Genomic DNA, 19,872 nt, shown 5'->3' with positions numbered 1-19,872 from the left:
ATTTAGCTCAGTGAATCATACTCTTATGATTTGAAGCAGTATGTCGAGTTCTTAAAACACTTATAAATGAAATCAACCAGATGGGCCCTTTGCCTCATAGGTGACAATCTGTATGGTCTCTTCACAATTCACAAAACCGTATTTAAAGATGCAGGTCCCCTTTCACCAAGGGTCTTTCTGTCCTTGTTTATGCAAAGCTGAGGGAGGCAGGAAATTGTTAATACAAAAGTTGTACTAAGCCAAAACATTGCTTGCTTTTAGCCAGTTGCCAAACAAGCAAGCAAACCACAGCTTGGTGTACATGAACTCAATGAACCTTGCTAGCACAAAACTGAGGAAACAGTATTGGCAAATCAATGTTAATTTATGTAATTTCAATTTCTTTTCACAATTCCACTGATCATCCTTTGTAGAGGAAGAAAATGTTCCCTCAAACTGATGCTGTTAAAAAACACTCAAGACACTCAAACCTTGTGGCATGCTTTCAATACATCAGATATAAAACATAAAATATTGAGTATGAGAAACATTTGTCACTGTGAAGTACAATAAGAATGAAATTAAAATGGCTATACTAATCCTACCATTATCAGTACAAGAATGCTGTATTAAGTCAGAAGAAAGTAGATTTAATTTGACACCTGTGACTTTCTTCTAAGCTGCTCAGATTTCTATAGCCAAGCTCAGAAAACTGATATATTTGTAAGATTTTGAACACAAGCTAATATAAATGTAACCCCAATGATAGAACTGAGTTACAACTGTACATTTTATAACTGTAATATCTATAACATTTATAGTATTTTATACCCAGAGCAGATATATGAATGGAAGAATACTTTTTACTTCTGACAATAAAATAAGTACATATAACAAAAATGAAATTTCAAATGTTTATTTTCAGATTCCTAAAAAATAGGGCTGTGGAACAGCAATAAATATATAACGACTATACAGAGTATTTAGTTTTTGCTGATTCAATTATTGCATGTGTGCACATATGTCAATACAGTGTTGTCAATGAATGTGTTCAATGACATTAATTTCTTGATTCTTGATTGAACAAATTTAATCTGAATTTAAAAATGACAGTTCAACCTTGCCACACGATCCCATTTATGAAATATTATGGATTACAGCAATTAAGACGTTTGGGTGAATCTTTTCAGTTTCAGTTTAACTTTAAAGAATATGATTACTTTGTCCTGCCCTATTGTATTCCTTTTTACTTGCTCCTTGCTATTAATAAGTCATAAAATGAGATTTTTGTCATTGTCTATTCCTTTGTACAATCATTTTATCTCACATACAGTTTTTTTTAGGACAAACCCACAAAACCCAAAAAGAAAAAAAAAACCCACTGAGTTAAGAACTAATTTTCAGATTACAATCTTATGTTCGTTTGAATGTTTACTTCCAAGTAAGTTTGCATAATATATTATAAAACTTTATAGCAGTCCTGGCTACTCCAAACTATTTATTTAGAGTAATAAAGCACGCTGCTAAGTTCAATACATGAATACATTTTATAATAGCCTTTATCTCATTCTATCCTTCTCTTGAATATAGTAAACTCCAACACAAATCTAGCTCTATAAAATATTTCCTGACTGGCCCAACTATTTCACTTGGTCTTAGTCAATATTAATTTTCATAAAAATATACAATTAAGCCTCGTGGTTCTACAGACTGTTTACTGCTGCCGGCTGCATTTCATTGCTGTCTTAACAAATCGAAAAATTGTATTTCATACAATTGCTGGATTTCAATAATCTGTACTCTATTATTCCAGGCAAACACACAATTGCTAAATGCCAAAAAACATTTACAATTACTTGTACCAGACTCTACTATTTTTTATAAGATCATCTTATTCAACATGATTATGCTGACACAGAAAGAAAAGACTATTCCTATGACCTTTTATATTTCACTGCATGTTCTAGTCATTCAGAAGACAGATGTTATCGGACAATTACTCCCTTGAACTATAACAACCAGCAGACACTCAGGCAAATGTTACATAGATCATATCAAGGATTCTTAAGGTGCAAACTTTAAATCTTCCTTTAGTTCCTTAAAGAGGTGAGAAGATTAAAAAATTTATCTCAGTCAAGGAGTAAAACTGAAGAGATGACAAAATTATGAGGAAAAGAACAAGGCTCACACATTTATCTCACAATTGAAACTGTAAAGGTAGAGGTTATGGGGAAAATAGAATAATACTCCCCTCCCCCCAATAACACAGTAATACGGTGGCATAATGAGTTATTTAACAATACCAAAAGACAATGTCCAATGGCTTCCATTCTCCAGGAAGCAGATTAAATGGCCAAACGCACTAGGTCAATTTTGTGAGAATGTTAAGCTCTTTGACAACTGACATTTTAAAGTAGAGATGCAGAACCCAATATCTAAACCACTGGATTAGTGCCCTCTCCTCTCACCTGACATAGTACTACCAGTGATTGGAACTGGTATGAACTGCAGCCTAACAATGACCAAATACAGATGAGGTTTCCACTCATTAAAGACCCACAGTGTATCATAGGGGAACAACCGCATAACTCTAGCTGCTAAATACACTTTGTCATGCTAGGCAGTGCATGCTTTAAGATGGAGGCAACTAAGAGTTTTAGCCCTTGCTATTTTGAAACAGAGCATTCTTAGTTATGACAGGAAGAGACAGGACAGCTCAGACTAGTTCCAGCCATCATTTTCTTCATTTTCATATTACTTCAGTAGTCATTGTTTTTTTTGCACACTACTAGTATTAGGCTTGTTTTAAAACAGATCATAGAAAAAGGTATTTACTAAAGGCTGTGAAAGCAGAAAAATTACCTAGGAAAAAACCTGTTAGATCAGTATTATTTAGTCTAGAATTAACCCACAGGTTTACACAGTCCTTAAGTGTTATCTTTTCCTAGAGAGGAGTATCTTTCCAATGTTAACACTTTTCGTTTTAAAAAATCATAACGTTTCTTAGTTTTTTTAGCTGCACTCTGGAAGCAACAAAGAGCATAATGACTGAACTCTGCATGTTGTAGAAAACATTAGAAAGTCGTTCAAAATCATTCCTGAAGTGGGTCCTTAACATTGTTTTCAATGAAAAACTAACCTGATAGAATCAAGAAAATTCAGCATTCCTTCCCACACTGACCATCTTGATAATTGTGGAAAGTCTACAAACAAGACATCAGTACAGTAACCTTTTCCTGATCGTGCTCCCTAGCCAAAAATTATGTTCGCTAGCACTCAGAGGTAAACTATATCAAACAGTGATAATAATAGTTATCATAATGATTAGAAGCACAAGCTGTTTTGCCCTCCAAGAATAGCACTGGTAAACTATATTTAGAATTACAAGAGAAAACGTAGGAGTATAAACTGAATTCTTCTGCACTGCATGTAAATATTCCCCTCCTAAATAGAAATACAAAACTCTGCAATTTTGCTAAATGTTTAGCGATCAATACAAAGGTATAAATTATTGGAATGCTTACTGCTAGATTTTAGGATATTAAGTACTAAAGTTTTAAATAAGACATCCCCTGTTGCAAAATATTCATAAAACAAGATTAGATGTTGAAATTGTAAATAACAATATAAAATTATGACCAAGAACATGCCTAAAAACTTGTTCATCAAAAATACAAATTGTACTTAATCATACAATTATGACTATTTGCATGAAGATGACACACCTTTGTGCCAAGACTGTATTATATCTTTTACTCAAAATAAAGATTTTATCTTTTAAATAAAGCCAAATAAAAAATTACTAGAAAAACAATGATACAAATGCTAAAACTAGCTTATTAAAGTATACTTAATTAATTTACAAATTTGTTTTTATAAGAACAGGTTTGAATTGTAAAGAAGAATTTGTAAAATCCCATAGTTACAAATGTTGATGTAAACTTTTCTTCTGAAAACATTAGAACATTCAAGAGAGTTGAAAAAGACCAACATATTAATAAAATGAACATAGTTTAACTAAAATATTTCCATGAATAGAACAAATATCATACTTTTCCTTGAATTATATGCACAGTTGCATCCAACTGAGTCTGTTAGATAATATCCAGCTGAAGAAGAAGCAAAATCCTTGTCCCTTTTCCAAATATGAATTCTGTGACACCTTGTAAAGTAGATGTGGAGAAGAAGAACCAGAAAAGAATCTACTGTAAGCAATCCATTCCTATAATACTGGATGTAATTCGGTATTAATTCTGTTGCCTGCGTTTTGCTGATCTCATTTTCTCAAATCGTGATTCCATCTCTTCCAGGACTTTGGGTGTATAGCGTACAACCAACTTAACTTTTCCTTGAGCTGCTTTTAGAAGTTCTACAGCTTTTTCATGGTGCTCCCCTTCAACACTCTGGAAAAAAATTACACACACACAAACACACATATATACATATTAGTATATATTCAACAAGTGTCCTAAGATTCAAGGGCCATTATTTATAAGATTTTTGTTTCCTTTATCATACATTGTCATCTCCAAACCATTCCAAATTAAAATCATGTTTTTCAAACATGAATCCCGATGTTATTAAGTAGCCCATACAATGTTTTTATCATCATCACATACCATGTGATTGCATTCATTAGAAGCACATCATTATTGTTTCTTTTAAAAGACTTTCTTCCCAATGTATCATTTTCAAATTCTATTCAAGTACCCATATAGTAATTGAAAATGAAAGTTATAAATTGTAATTATGAAACCATGAATATGAATGTACTCACTCTTAATTACTTACTGATGTATCACAGAAAAAGAAACAACTCAAAACAGTATTAATTTACAGGTGGAATCAGAAAAGTAAATTTGATAAAAAATCAAATTAAAACATATGTGAAGCAAAATTTTGCTTAAAAAGCTGAGTTTTTGATTTAGAAACATAGATAATGTAGTGAGAAACAATCTTTCATAAATAAACTTCCTACAGTTGCATACAAAAGTTTAAGAAAACAATAATATAGCAGGTGTAGAAGTTTGAAAACCCTTCCAGTTTCAGTTAGAGAAAAATTGTTAATAATACCTAAGAATTGCTTCATTCAGGCTGTGCCTGTAATAGCCAGGTGAAGACAATTCTACAACTAAGCAAATATAGTTTTAATCTTTTAAAGTGGGATTCTCCTGTCTGCTTTCAAGACCATACATGCTTATAAACATCTGTTTGACTAGTTGAAAATACAGATCATTCAAGCCAATCATCAAACAGTTTTATTCTGCTTTTGGGGCTGTGTGGTAGCCGTAACATAGATAATATTTTCTTCTATTGGCTAGAAAATATTGTGCAGATAAAAGAATAGATTTAATTACATATCAACCCAATCTTGATGACCTTTCACTAGGCATTAAAAACTTGACTTTTCCATCAAGTTTAAAATCCCGATAGTTTTGGCTATATTGATTGTGAGGCATTGCATTATTATTGGTTGCTATTTATGTTGTGTTATTTAGGTTTTTAATAATAGATGTGTTGTTTTTTAATTTTTAATTTATTAGCAGCCTACTGTCATGTATATGAGATGAACACCTATATAAATTTATTTCAGTAAATTCATTTAAATATATTTAAGTAAATATATTTTAATAGCATCACCTTGCAGTCAGTGAAGAAATTGAAACATTTTAATTTTAGCAAGACAATGTAAAAAATATCTCCAAATCAGATTTGAAGTTGATATTTTGATTCCTGCAAGGAAGGGTGATAAAGAAAATCCTAAAGCAAATACTGAAAGATTCTCATAGCTGGCTACTTTAAAAATTTGAATGTTATTAATTTTGCAAAAGGAGAGATTACAAAGTATTGACTAAAAGGGTGTTCAGTGTTCTGCACCTGCCATAGTCACATAGTTCATGTTTTGAATCTGTATACTCTTGCATATAAATTGTTACATATATATCCACCTCTGCAATCATGTCATGCTTATACTATGCAGATGTTTTGTCAACTTTTGTTCATTTAAAACTAAGAATTTGGCCAGTAGTGTCTAACTTTCGATGCACTGTGTACTGTAGGAACTAATTAAATGCAAGAGGATTCTTTACAATCTTAAAGATGGTTAATCTACTTCCCCGCAATATTTCATAACTTCACTGCTTCACCAATATACAAGCAACTTGTCTGTTAAGGACAAATTACAAATGGAACCAGAACAGAAAAGGCAGCAGGGATTGTAAACATCTAGAAAAACATGCTAACCACTTGAGTATCAATATGCTAATTAGCTAAAATGGGTCAATTGAAATATAGATAACAATAAGGTAGCATAGCGGTCTGATTTAATTGTGCAGAGAACAGCCAAACCTTTTGTCAGGGATAGTAAAATCATTTTTTTCACTGATTTGTTTCTTTTTTGTTTATGTAATAAAAATTAAAGTCTTGCATATAAGCATAACATTTAAATATTACTATGTATATATCAATATTCTGACATACATTTTGAAATAAGGCATCAATAAATGAATTGGGAAATATAAAAGCATATGGATAACTTGAAATCAGCACACTTGTTTAGCATGTACATAGATCTAGATGGCAATCAACTTTGTAATCAAACACTGAACTTTTAAAGCATGCCTAATTTAATTTTATTTAAAAGGAAGTTTTGGGAGGTAGATTAGATTAAAAGAAAATACTGGATCCTAATGATAAAACTCAATATAACTAGGATAAGAAAGCCAAACATTTCAGCTCCTTCATTTTAACTATAATGATATATTTCTTAATGATATTCTGACAAAACCATTGTTATTTTTTTATGTATTTACTCATTGTCATATTTTTAAGTTTAAATGTTACTTCATAAAGTGTCCGTTTTAAACTAACAAATTTATAAAATTTCTCAAATACAGTTATATTTCCCCCTGAGCATTTCAATTGCAAACCACAATCACCATCAAATACTTCATATCCTCTTAATGCCCTCAAGCGGTTACACTTAGCTACTACAAGCGGAAATTGAATTCCATCCCTACCACTCCGTTTACAGAAAGAAGTTGGTCTCCACGCTTCAATCCCCCGTGTCTATCAGCAATACCACCTGGGATAATTCGGGATATATAGATTGGAGAATTTTGCTCCTTGCCGCCCATGATGTTGAATCCAAGCCCTTCGTCTGTTTTGGGAAGTTCAACGACTCTGGGATGTGAATGACCTTCACTGGCGGCAAAAGCAGCAACAGTAGCCTATAAAATCCAGAAACCTCCAGTTTATCCTTCAGTTCATTGGATGTATTCATTCTAACATCAATTTCAAAATATCGTGAAACTGAAAATTGGTCAAAAGCCATGAATGTGCTCAAAGTAAGTCTCAGGACTGCATTCTGAGGAAAGTACAAATCAGTTAAAATAGTCACACAAACTTTTACCATATTTTGCTAAAAAAAAAAGCATGCAGTGAAGGTGTTTCATAATCCTACTTCATCCCCATGTGCATCTTGTTCCCATCTTAATTTTTAAGTCAATTTTAATGTTAAATATAACTTCACTGTTTTAAACATTGTTTTAATGTTTTATCTTGGTTTCTTTTGGCTGCAAGTCACCTAAAGTCACTTCTAGGCAAGATGGGTGGCATATGAATTTAATTAATAAATAATAAATACCTGGAATGAGAACACTTGGTCTATTTGCACTTTTTGAAGTGCTATAGTTTATTATACAGGCACATTCTTTATAACAAATACAATGTGATGTATTTTAACTTATTTTGGAACAAAGTACAAGATGTTTAATAAGAAACAGGCACAAGTGGATTAACAACAAATGTTCTAAAGCCAGACTGTATCTTTTATTCTACTTTGCATTCAAGATAGAAAGATCAGATTCCTGCCACAGGTAGTCCTCACTTACTGACTATTCACTGACTACTTTGAAGTTACAAAGTGATGAAAAAATAATTTTATGACTAATGCCTACATTTATAACCTTCCCAGCATCCCTCAGTCATGTGATTACTCTTTATAGTCAATACATAATATCTCGCAACTGATCTATTTTGTTTTTTCCCTTGCAGAAAAAGAAATTGGAGAAGAAGGGATTACAAGAGAGTAAGTAGGTACACAATAGGGCACATATATTGAAAGTAATGTGCTGGTGCCAACAGTTGCTCATTGTGCTGCATACTGTAGTGTAACAGCCCAATATATTCCCTGTTTTATTCCTATTTCTTTTTCTCTCCCCACACAGAGCAGAGAGATTGAAGATGACTCGATTACAAGAATAAATAAACACACAATGGGGAATACACAAGGCTCTTTGTGTAAAACCCACTTGCAACTGCCTGCTCCACACTGAAAGCAATGTGTACTTCCCATTGTATGCCTATATACTTTCTTGTAATCTCTTCCTCTCCAATGAATGTCAATACAAATGTTATTTCCCTTCCTGTATATTATCCCAGCATCAGGGAGACTATTCAAAAGGTTAGGAAGAAAAAAAACCAAAGGTATGAAATTGATTAGTCTTGGCAGATTTGAACCAGAAAAACACAGTTGCAGACATGTGATTTCCCACTTAGCAACCACTTTGCTTAGCAATGCAGATCTCAATTGTGGTCATTAAATGAGCATTCACAACTATCTTACTGTATATGTGTGTGTAATATGCACAAAAAATACCAATCCAGTAGGCATGTGAACTAGAAATATCAAATATGTAGCAACCTTATGTGAATATTAGTCAATTAGTAAATATTAACTACTTCAGTTCATTATTTTGGGAGAATTTAAAAAGGGCAGTTCAATGGTAGCAGCACCCATATACTGAAACTATTCACTGGGACATATTCATAGTTTAATAACTTAATTAGGACTTGCTAGAAAGAGTCCATTCTTAAGTACTTTTTGTTAGCACAATCTCTTACCTTTGCTGTAGCATTAGCTCTCACTTCTGGGCTACTACTGATGTCCACAGTTTCATACACATGTTCATATACCTTTAGAAAATAAAAATATTAACATGTTAATACATTTTAATTAGGTAGGGATCATTAAGAATAGATGCAAACTGTAAAATTATATTATTATAAAAATGAAACTGAATCCTGACATTAGGTTTTCTAGCTCTTTGCTTCTAACAGATATACATACTGTATACTTATTACATTTTAAGTGATGAACTTGTATTTTGTCATCTAATACAGGTAATCCTTGAGATACAACAGGTAACTTAACCATCAATCAAAATTATGACAGATCCCCCCCAAACTAGATATGATTTTGTTTTAAATTGTTATGACTGACCATGGGGACACTGCAGCCCTCTCTTCTCCGCCCATCTCAACCTGAGGGGACCCTGCAGACTTGGGCTTGTTTCCCATGCCTCCTGGAAGCAGCCACTATTTCCAATGCTCCAATAATTCCTTGTGGAAATGGCTGCTTTCAGAGCTCCCCCCCCCCCTTCCCTGGTCAGCTGGATGTCAGAGACAGCAAACTTCTTCTGACTCTTGTTAGCCCTTTGGGAAGCCTTTGGGAAGCAATTCAAGGGTGACAGCTTCAGGCCCCCCAATTTATCCCATTTAAAAACCTCATTTTCTAAATTTACTGCATGCCTGGAAACAGGGTGACAAAAGTGACTTACCTTCATTCCAGGTTGGAGTAAAGGAAAGGAATCAACCAACCAAAGAAAATCTTTCTGCACCATCTTTCAGCTCTGGAGGAGCTGAAGAAAAAGTTCAGTCCCAAATCAAAAGTGTATAAAGCACAAATGTGCAGCAAATGGCCATGACATAAACTGGGTCCTAAAAGGGACTCAGATAGCAAAAAACTTTACAAGCCTTCCAAGCTTTCATTTCCTTAAATCAAGTAAGTTTACCAAATGAGGTTTTTAAAAGGGATACTGATTGGAGGGAAGAGGTGGATATTTTCATTTCAGCACTTTGGGGGGGGGGGGGAGATCAACAAGTCTGTCCTCTCAGCTTTGTTTTGTTTTGTTTTTTAATTGAGGAAATGTACGTTTCTGGGGGAGGGAGTGGGATAAGCAAAGGAAAGGTTTTAGATTGGTGCTGGAGCTGCTGGCTTCCCAAAGGCTAGTAAGAGCCAGGAGAGGTTTGCCAATGGGCAGCTAATTGTGGCAGAGGCCAAGCAGAGGCTTGTCTGGAAGCCACTTCAGCATTGGAATGAAGCACTGGTCTCTAATCTAGCTGAGCTCTTTTCCCCACTGGTCAATTTTTTGGCTTTGCAATCCTTTATGGACACAGCTGGATGGCAGGTATCCCCCACCCATGAAGTACCACATGATCACTTAATGACCTGCAAGTTCAACGTAGGGGTAGGGGATGTTAAGGAGGCTGTCTCCCTTAATGAATGTCACCACTTGCGACCATAATGGGCAGGCTCTATTAGGGTCACAGGTCAAGGACTACCTGTAAATGAATTTCAAAGATAAACTTACCTCCCTTACTGCATTACAAAATTCACTTTGAAGGACTCTTTGTAAAGCCTGCAATTTTTGAGGTGGTACCTCACCACTCCTTTGCAACTTCTCCAGCAACTCAATAGCTCGGCAAATATCTGGAGGAAGAGGTAATAAAACATGAACTATTGAATTTTACACAAGTAACATTTTTAACAACTTGACATGGCTGCCAACAATATGCTATTCAATAACATACCATTTCAATTATATTCTGATATTCTCTTTAGAAAGGAGTTTCTTTATTTCCCATTTTAAAATTAAGGAGTTTTAAACAAGGCATAACTAACTAGTTTTTTTTTATTTTTTTCCCCTCATGATATGAATATCTTTATCATTTTTTCACAATTTTTATAGTATCTGAGAAGAGATCTATCATATTATCCTGCCTGTTATTTCATAACTAACTTTTGAAAAAGCCACACCAAGTTAACAGGTTTACATATTTTTATGATTTTTTTATTTTTGTTTTTGTACATCACTCAGTATCCATTAAGAGTTGAATGTTTATAATAAATAAGGTATAAATAATCATAATCATTCAATGCATACTTCTTTGGGATTTGGATCCATTAATGCAATAGTATCCAAACATTAATTTTCTACTTGATTTGAGCATCCAAGATAGCCTAGAATTGCATTCCAAATTTAAAAGTTCATAATATTCCTTTAATTGAAGATATTCTATCTTTGTGTAAAATATTTCTGCTTGTTTAATCTATACTTTTTAACAGTTGTGACTTTTTTGCATTTCTTAAATCCAATCCATTCTCAAAACAGCAAAAGAAGGTTGAGGTAAGCTACTGGAAATTCTTCACAAGTGATCTTTCAGCCATTCAAACTTTATTTCTTCATTTTTTTAATAGGGTGATGAAGGAAAAGATACCACTTCATACATAAACTTTATCCTAGTTGAGGCTCAATAATCACACATTTAAAAAACCTGTTTTGGTGGCATATATTCCATAGGAATTGTGCATGCCTTGGAGAAAAATCCCAAATAATGTAGACAAACACGTCCAAAATGAAAAGGAATGAAAATTGGAAAAGGAATTTGTTCCAGATAAAAATCCTGTGTTTTAAAAAGTATGAATCATCCCTGATAAAAAAACAAAACAGAGGTACAATTAGTAAACATCTTACTGACGCATGGGATTAAGATAATTTATAGAAGAGAGCGATCTTAAAATCAGAAGCCTATATTTGCTGTGACATAATTAACAAAATAAAAAGGAATATTGATGGTAAAATACATTTTATCTGACAAACATCATCTAACTGTTGCAGTAAATCCTTGATTCTATTCATTATGAAAGGCTTTGTTTTAGAGCAGGAATGGTAAGTAATATCTTGCCTTTGGTTGCTAAACCAAACCAATCCAAAAGGCCTCTTGTAGCCAATTACTTTATTTGAAACAGAGTAATCACTCAAATTAGTGGTCACTAAAATATTTTGCCTTCTTCAGTAAAAGATAATTCACATTTCAGTTCATCACCCAAACCAGAATGATCATCATCATCATTTTAACCATTTATCCACTGCAGGATGAAGGCCTCTTCTGCATATTTCCAATCAATATGATCTGGCGCTTTCTTTTGCCAATTAGGCTTACCATACTTGCTGATGTTGTCAATCCATCTTCTTTTAAGTCTCTTTCGTGAACACCTTTTATCACGTGGGATCCTTCTATGTCTGCCTTGATCCACCTGACATCATGTTCTTATTGCTATTTGACCAGCCCATTTCTATTTCAATTCTTTTATTCTCTTCATATCATATACTTTTGTTTTTTAAGCCATGTGTGGATCTATCTTGTCCTGTAATACTGAGCATGTGTTTTACTATCGCTCTGCACCACTCATAGCTTTTGTATAGACTGTAAGGTTAGTGTCCATGTTTCACCAGCATATGTTAGAAGAGGTAGCACAGCCTTATCAAAAATGTTTCTCTTCAGGCATAAGGGGAGGCTGTTCTTGAAAATTAAGCTTAGCTTTCTGAATACATGTCAACCACATTTAATATGCTGTTCAATTTCCTTTATTGTATCAACTTCCACTGAGATCCATTGTTCAAGGTATATGTAGTGGTTTACTACATCTAGTTCTCCAGATCTTCAAGCTGGCTGATGGCGAGTGAGACCTCGCTGAAACGTTGCCAAGACAATCTCAATCTTACATGGGAAAAGACCCGAATACAACAAGACCAGCATACCTACACCCGTGAAAATCTACAAATAGATAGATAGATAGACAGACAGACAGACAGAGACAGGGAGGGAGGGAGAAAGAGAGGGGGGGAGAGAGAGGGGGGGAGAGAGAGATACGGTTTTGGGTGAATTTATTAAACATAACTTGGCTCTTTTTCAGGTTTATTTTTGAGGCAAATGGTTCTCATGCTTTGCAGTTCTTGAAAAAAACCAGAATGATAGCGGTCCTAAATACGTGTTACTCAATTCACATTTCAGTTAATACCTTAAAGAATTACAGTACTGTAGTATATGCCAGGGTTTATCATGTCTCATGTTTCAAGATCTCAGAATAGGTCTTTAGCAAAAACTGAAGTGGTAAAAGGATTTTAATATAATAGGGCTCTATGTTTCCTGGCATAAAATGTTTTGCAAGCAACTGCCAGAAGCTTAATTACTGGGTATGGAAATCATTAACTGTTAACCATCAAAACAGCTGAGCAAAACCAATATTTTCTACAGCAGTCTTTGAAGATTAGAAATCAAAACATAGAGGCTTCACATGACAAAGGGCAGGCCCAACAGCAGAGTCCAAGCATCATATTCTTGTGAATATTGTTTAATTTGTCTTGAGTGACTGAAAAGCAAATGATAAAATACTGTCCAGAATAAATATAATTACAATAAGCCACTATAAGACTTCTATAATCTCAAAAGCTGTGACAGTTCTAGTACTCTAAATGTACTGACAGCTACTGATAAACATTTCATAAGATATAATCAGAGTAACCAAGCTTAACTTTTCTATTACAACTTAAAAACTGGCACACTTAAAAACTTCTGAGAATGATTACATATTACATTAAGAACAGTGGTTATTTATAGATTTCTTTAAATTTTGCACAAATAGAAAGTTAAGGATGCATGCAACTTTTTATTTAGATATTCAATCTTTAGTGACATATTGTGATTATATTATATTGGGAAGTTTATATGTTTCCTTTTTTCTTCGTGCCTTTTCACAAAATTCTTCAAGCCTTTTTAAATCCAATAGAGGAAAGTTATCCAGGTCACTCCCCTGGTTTGTTATTTTATATCCTTTTCATTATTAAGGTATCAGCCAGGTGCTTTTGTATAACATCAGTGTAACATCTGTTTCCATGTAATTTTTATAGCTTGTCATTGTTAATTTCACTTTCAAATCAGTCCCAACCTTGTCAGGTAAAATCTTCCTCTTCCATAACCTCTTTTAAACACAGTCCATCTATAGAAGCAGACACCCTTAAAATTATCCTTTGGGTTCATTATTCAAAAATGTGCATCAGTATGTCGAACGTTAAAATATTTTGCTTCATTCTGTATTTGAAAGTTGAGTTTAAGTGTTCTTCTTTAATTGTAATTTTTAATTCCTTCTAGTTGCCTCTAATGTCCAATTTTTAAAAGTCTTTTATCTCATTTCTTATAAAAGATGTCAAAACAACAGCATCTATGGAGATACACACACATATACGTTGCAAAACCTGTTGATCTAAAGGTTCCCAATAGGTGAAAAGCAATTAACGATCAATGGTGGAAAATGATTAGAAAGTATGCAAACACAATGTTCTTTCAAAGGTCCTGTGATTTAAGCATAGTGGTTATTCCCTTGCCTTCCAAAGCTCTAAACCTGCCAGGAGAGCACTATCTTGCAGTCTCTTTGCAAGGAGCCCTTGTGGGCAATCTCAAGTTCTCTCCTTGTCCAGAGAAGAACGATCAAATAACCAGTCTACCTGCCAGTTCTTCATTTCACCATGGATTTTAGTTCTGGTTTTTACAGAGCCATTTTCAGCCTGCGATTTGTTGGGTGTTCTAATCCTCTAGGACAGTCAGAGATGCCAAACTCAAGTCGTCATGGCGGCATCACATGATGTATTGGATGTTTTTCCCCTCTGCTAAACTGAGTGTGGGCATGGTGAGCGCATGACGCATCCGGCCCATGGGCCGGGAGTGGACAGCCCTGCATTAGGAAAATAGATGTTGTAATCATACAACTTGCAGAAGAGGCAAGACAGAAAACAGTAAGTTTTCGTTTAAGAAGCTTCATTATTTATTTGTGATATTTTGAAACATCTTGAATCTAAAAGGCATATTGCGCGATAAGTTTAGAACAGGGGTTTCCAACCAGAGACAATATTCCAGAAGGTTCAAAAACTTGGGTTTAGAAGTTTCAAAATTATAGTTTATATGCATAATTATATGCATATAATTATTTACTTTTGTAAGGGGTGCAAGAATATATCAGAAGCATTCTAGTGGTGTAGGGTATAGAAAAGTTTGGGAACCCCTGGTTTAGAATATGGCTTTGATCCAATTACTCTTGTACATCTGACTTTGTAAAAGTTTTGCTGTGATGATAAAAGGTGGAAGGCTATTTATTTTTAATTTGTTAGAGAAAAGTCAGAAATGTACAACAATGAAGAAAGTTGTTATTAGGATATGCAATCTAAATTATGAATTTGGACAAGCTTCCTAATTCAAGGTTTTTCTAAACAAACCTGAAAGGAAAATAATCTAATATTGTTCTTTAATCCTTACTTGGCAGTTCATTTACTGTTTGCTTTTACTGGATGGAAAAATGTCTTATAATGCCTCAGGCATTGGGGCCAGGATGTTAAATCATTGGTGCTCTTATATTTGAATGTATATAGGGGAACAAATTTTTTACCAGGGCCTTGATCTAAATTGTTTTCTTAGTTTTTAATAGATTTGACATTTTATATGGTTTGCTATCCAGAATTTCACTGGTGAGCCATGTACATTTGATAAATAAATGTTAACTGAAATAAAATTAAATGTTCTAGTTCAACTGTCTATTGGTACATACATATTGTTACTTCAGAAATGACTGGAGATATTTCATTTTTAGATAAATAGTATTATCCCTTTGTTTCTAACTCTCTTCCTCCTTTAAAGAAATAATTTCAAAAGTCTTTAATAATTTTATCTTCTAACAACACACACCAGAAATTACCACTTTACAAAACATTATTTTCAACAAATGCATTATCTTTAAATTTTACATATAGTAGTTATAACCACATAAATTTAGAATTAAAAATACATCTGCATCTTATTCAATCCAAGGTATGTTCAAAATATAGAAGGAAATAGCATCTTCATTTGACCTTCCAAATGGTCAAATAATGATCCTATCTGACCATCCAAATGTACGCATATGAATTTGGCTTGGCACAGAATGAGTAGCTTGCATGTTTAAACAAAAAAACATTTTCTTGGTTGAAGTGTTTAAATGTGCTTTTTATGAATGGATCAAAAAGTGCCTCCAAACCACATTTTCTAACTGCTTTACCCTTACTAGAACATAATGGTTCCTAAAACATAATATATTCATCTAGCTGGCAAACCACCTACCAAAAGAACTTCAATGTCATATGATTAGGGGACTGGAGGCTGCAGGATATGTGCAGTTTAATGAAAAGAAGGACTAGGGGTGGTGACATGATAGCAGTATTTCTATATCTTAGGGGCTGTCACAAAGAAGAGGGAGTCAAACTATTCTCCAAAGCACCTAAGGGTAGAACAAGAAACAATGGGTGGAAACTAATCAAGGAGAGAAGCAACTTACAACTAAGGAGAAATTTCTTGACAGTTAGAACAATTAATCAGTGGAACAGCTTGCCTCCAGAAGTTGTGAATGCTTAAACACTGGAAGTTTTTAAAAAGATGTTTGATATCCATTTATCTGAAGTGGTGTTGGGTTTCCTGCCTAAGCAGGGGGTTGGACTAGAAGATCTTCAAAGTCCCTTCCAACTCTGTTATTCTAAATTCTAAATATGGATTTAAACTTGAGATTAGAATATTTTTGACTTTTCATCTTAGCCTACAACCCTGGTACTTCTTGAAGGCTTCCCTTCAACGTATGGACCAGGCCGAACCAAACTCTAATCAAGTTCTGAATTAAAACAAAATTGGCCAGGTGCTTAGCCGTAGCATGTCGAATTTGACGATTTTAATATTGGGGTGTGTGTGTGTGTGTCCCCTGCAACGTTGTGTGAACCCATCTCCGTGGGTTCACTACATTCTACAAGCATCCAAAAGGAATCACTGTATAATGCAATAAGATAAAGTTAATCGCGTTATACCAAAACGGCTTTAGGTCAAAGGAGGCAGCATGGGTGAATATTTGGAGGCAAGAAGCTCGCTCCTCTTTTACAATACAAGCTTTCATCGAGAGCAGTAACCTCAACGACCTTCGGATATTGTTGGATTACAACTCCTCATCTAACGCGGGTGAGGGAGCTCATACGGCCTGTAATTCCTATCAGCATCTGGAAAGCCGCCCCTCCTCCTCCTCCTCCTCCATACAGCCAAGGCTCAGGATCGCAAACGCCTGCCAAGGACGGTGGAGAGCTCAGAGTCCCTTCCTCGCTTTTTTTTTTACACGCACCGCCTTTGAAGTCGGTTCTTCGAATCCCCCCACCCGTCCCGCCTCCCTTCCAGGACGCGGCTCCCCTTCTCACCTCGCTCCAGCCGCACAGGCTCCCCCAGGGCCGCCATCTTCCCCTCCACCTCCTCTCTTGCCCTCAGCTGCTCTGGCGGAAGTGACGTCGATGGGAGGCGTTGCTGTTTGAATGACGCGAGGCCGGTAAGGTAGTGGGAACGCTCGAATCCCTCGCTGCCAGTTCTGTCTTTTCAACCTCTTGTTCGGTCTCTTTCCCCTTGTCTGCAGGCTCGGAGGAAAGTTTGCTGTGTCCCGCGAGACAGTCCCTCTTTTCAATAAAAGGGTTGGGTAGCTTTGGCGCCAACTACTGCGCTTTCTTGGCCCGGAGAAGTTGGCTCATTTTAGTCCCAAAGGTGGTGTGTGTATGTGTGTGTGGAGTCCTTTCCCAAGAGGCAACTGGATTTTCTGGGGGGAGGGGGGGGGTGTTGGAAGACGTTTCTCTTCTCATCAAAAATGCTTCCTTAGCTTTGTCTAGATAGTGGAGAATGGAAGGATTTATTTATTTATTATTTTATTTATTTTGTCAAACGTGTCCGAGATAACAAGTGTAAGTATAAACATAAATATGAACACAGTCAATGGGTACGAATAAAGGGAGACAGTAGGACAGGGACGGTGCGCTTATGCCCACCCCTTACAGACCTCTTAGGAATGGGGTGAGGAGGTTTACATTTTATATTCCTTGCAGACAGCTAGTCATTTGCATCCTTTTAGACAGAGTCGTTGAGGTGTCCTCAGAATCATCTGAGTAGCGCAAATGAGTGTGGAGCAGTGGTGGGTTTCAAAAAATTGTAGAACCTCTTCTATAGGTGTGGCCTGCTTTGTGGGGAGTGGCTTGCCGGCCATGTGACCAGGTGGGAGTGGCTTGCCAGCCATGTGACTGGGTGGCAGGGGTGGGTTTCTCGCCCTATTCCAACCAGTTCGGTTGGAACGAGGCCGGCGGCGTCCTCGCGCACGCGTGCGGCATCCTCGCACACGCGTGCGCTGCACACGCGCACAGCGCACGCATGTGTACTAGCGTCTGTGCGATGCTCCAGCTGCTCCTGGAGGATCGCGCAGGCACTATGCGTCCTGCGCATGCGTGGAAGCGCAGAATTCGTCAAAAACGGGTAAGGAGCGGGCGCGGGTGGGCCCTTCGCCGTTCCCGGAAGTTACTTACTTCCGGGTTCGGCGACCAACCAGTTCGCAGGGACCGCCGCGAACCGGTTGAAACCCACCCCTGCTGGGTGGGCATGGCCAACTTGTAAAATGTGGTGAAACTCACTTAACAATGCTCTTGCTTAGCAACCAAAATGTTGGCTCAGAAACGCTAGCATTTGAAGCACGAAAGTCTTAAAGCTGTCAAGTTACAAGACCCTTGCACCCCTAACTCTTTAGAAAAAAAAAACCCAGGGGTGTTCAAACTTGACAGCTTTAAGACTTGTGGACTTCAACTCCCAGAATTCCTCCTCTCACTCTTCAATTTGATGATGTGTGGATAGGCGGGGGGAGGGAGCTGGAACCAGTTCTAAACGGCACTGTAGATTTGTGGAACCTCTTCTATAGAAGCGGTTAGAACTGGCAGGAACCCACCCCTGGTGTGGAGTCTTCTTGGAACTGTGTTGTAGATTGGAGGTAGATGATGTATCCACTCCAATCCCCACTATCCAGTCAAAGCTGAAAAAGCTTCTTGGGTGAGAAGTGAAATGTCTTCAAAGAAAAAAGAGAAAGTCCAGTTGCCTCTTGAAAAAGCACCTTTGGGACAACCATGACTTGGATGACTGAGCATCTCCATAGACACATGGCTCATTTTAGTTGTGCTGGTATGAACATGAGAGATTTCCTGCAGCCTGAAGAAAAGGACACCTGCCAGATGAACTTCTTTGGGCTTCAGACTGATTTCTCAGTGAGTCTGTATGGAAAAGGAAGAAAGGGTGGGAGGTTGATAAAGGGCTAAGCGTGGCCCAGGCGTTTTGGGCCAGTTGCTGTGCAAAGCATAGGAAGAGCCAAAGCCACGCCAAAAGAGTTTACAGGTAGTTCTCCACTTAATGACCACAATGGGGCCCAAAATTTCTGTGGTTAAGCAAAACATTTGTTAAGCGAGTTGTGTCCCATTTTACAACCTTGTTAGAGTTCTTAGGTGAATCACTGCAATTGTAAGTTAGTAATATGGTTAAGTGAATATGACTTCCCCATCGCTTAGCTTGTCACAAAAGGTAATCCTGCAACCCTTGGACACTGCAACCATCATAAATATGGGTAAGTTGCCAAATGTCTGAATTTTGATTATCTGGGGATGCTGCAATGGTGATAAGTGTGAAAAACCATCATAAGCCACTTTTGTTCAGTGCCATTGTAACTTTGAATGGTCATTAAATGAACTGATGTAAGTTGAGAACTATCTGTACTTATCAAACTTGTTTGCCATCTATCAAGCCGAAAGTGAAGAATAAGCCACTGTTTGATAAACTGGTTAAATCATCATTCTAGCCATTGCCTATTCACTGCAGGATAAAGGTCTCTTCTGCATGTTTTTGACCAATATGCTCTTGAACTTTCATTTGCCAATTGGGCTCATAATACTTGCTGATGTCGTTGATCCATCTTGTTCTAGGTCTGTTTCATGGACGCTTTTTATCAAGTGGGATCCATTCTATGACTGCCTTGGTCCGCCTGCTATCAGTCCTTCTTGCTATCTGATTAGCCCATTTCCATTTCAATTCTTTTACTTTCTTGATGATATCGTATACTTTTGTTTGTTCTCTAATCCACAT

At 36.2% G+C, this 19,872-nt stretch overlaps 1 protein-coding gene and 1 long non-coding RNA gene across 2 annotated transcripts; both read right to left on the bottom strand.

Annotated features, from left to right (window-relative positions):
• Positions 1 to 879: 879 nt before the first annotated feature.
• LIN7C (lin-7 homolog C, crumbs cell polarity complex component) lies at positions 880 to 17,235 on the bottom strand. Its single transcript, XM_032224412.1, has 5 exons — positions 17,139 to 17,235; positions 10,413 to 10,531; positions 8,884 to 8,955; positions 6,999 to 7,208; positions 880 to 4,382 (listed from the first exon to the last, which is right to left on the bottom strand). Exons 1-5 carry the CDS (start codon positions 17,173 to 17,175, stop codon positions 4,227 to 4,229), a joined length of 594 nt encoding a protein of 197 aa, XP_032080303.1. The 5' UTR covers positions 17,176 to 17,235; the 3' UTR covers positions 880 to 4,226.
• Positions 10,914 to 12,634, bottom strand: LOC116513375. Its single transcript, XR_004255975.1, has 2 exons — positions 12,046 to 12,634; positions 10,914 to 11,532 (listed from the first exon to the last, which is right to left on the bottom strand). It is a non-coding gene; the product is annotated as an uncharacterized LOC116513375 (long non-coding RNA).
• Positions 17,236 to 19,872: the final 2,637 nt, after the last annotated feature.

The sequence above is a fragment of the Thamnophis elegans genome, chromosome 1 (assembly GCF_009769535.1).
Source record: "Thamnophis elegans isolate rThaEle1 chromosome 1, rThaEle1.pri, whole genome shotgun sequence".
NCBI classification, from domain to species: domain Eukaryota; kingdom Metazoa; phylum Chordata; class Lepidosauria; order Squamata; family Colubridae; genus Thamnophis; species Thamnophis elegans.
The sequence above is the reverse complement of the archived record's forward strand: the minus strand, read 5'-3'. Positions and strand labels throughout refer to the sequence as shown.

Coding starts and splice junctions, on each gene's coding strand:
- LIN7C (XM_032224412.1), bottom strand. CDS start 17,175: ATGGCGGCCCTGGGGGAGCCTGTGCGGCTGGAGCGAG. Junction 10,532..17,138: donor GCCTGTGCGGCTGGAGCGAG/GTGAGAAGGGGA, acceptor CTCTTCCTCCAG/ATATTTGCCGAGCTATTGAG. Junction 8,956..10,412: donor TTTGTAATGCAGTAAGGGAG/GTAAGTTTATCT, acceptor TATTTTCTAAAG/GTATATGAACATGTGTATGA.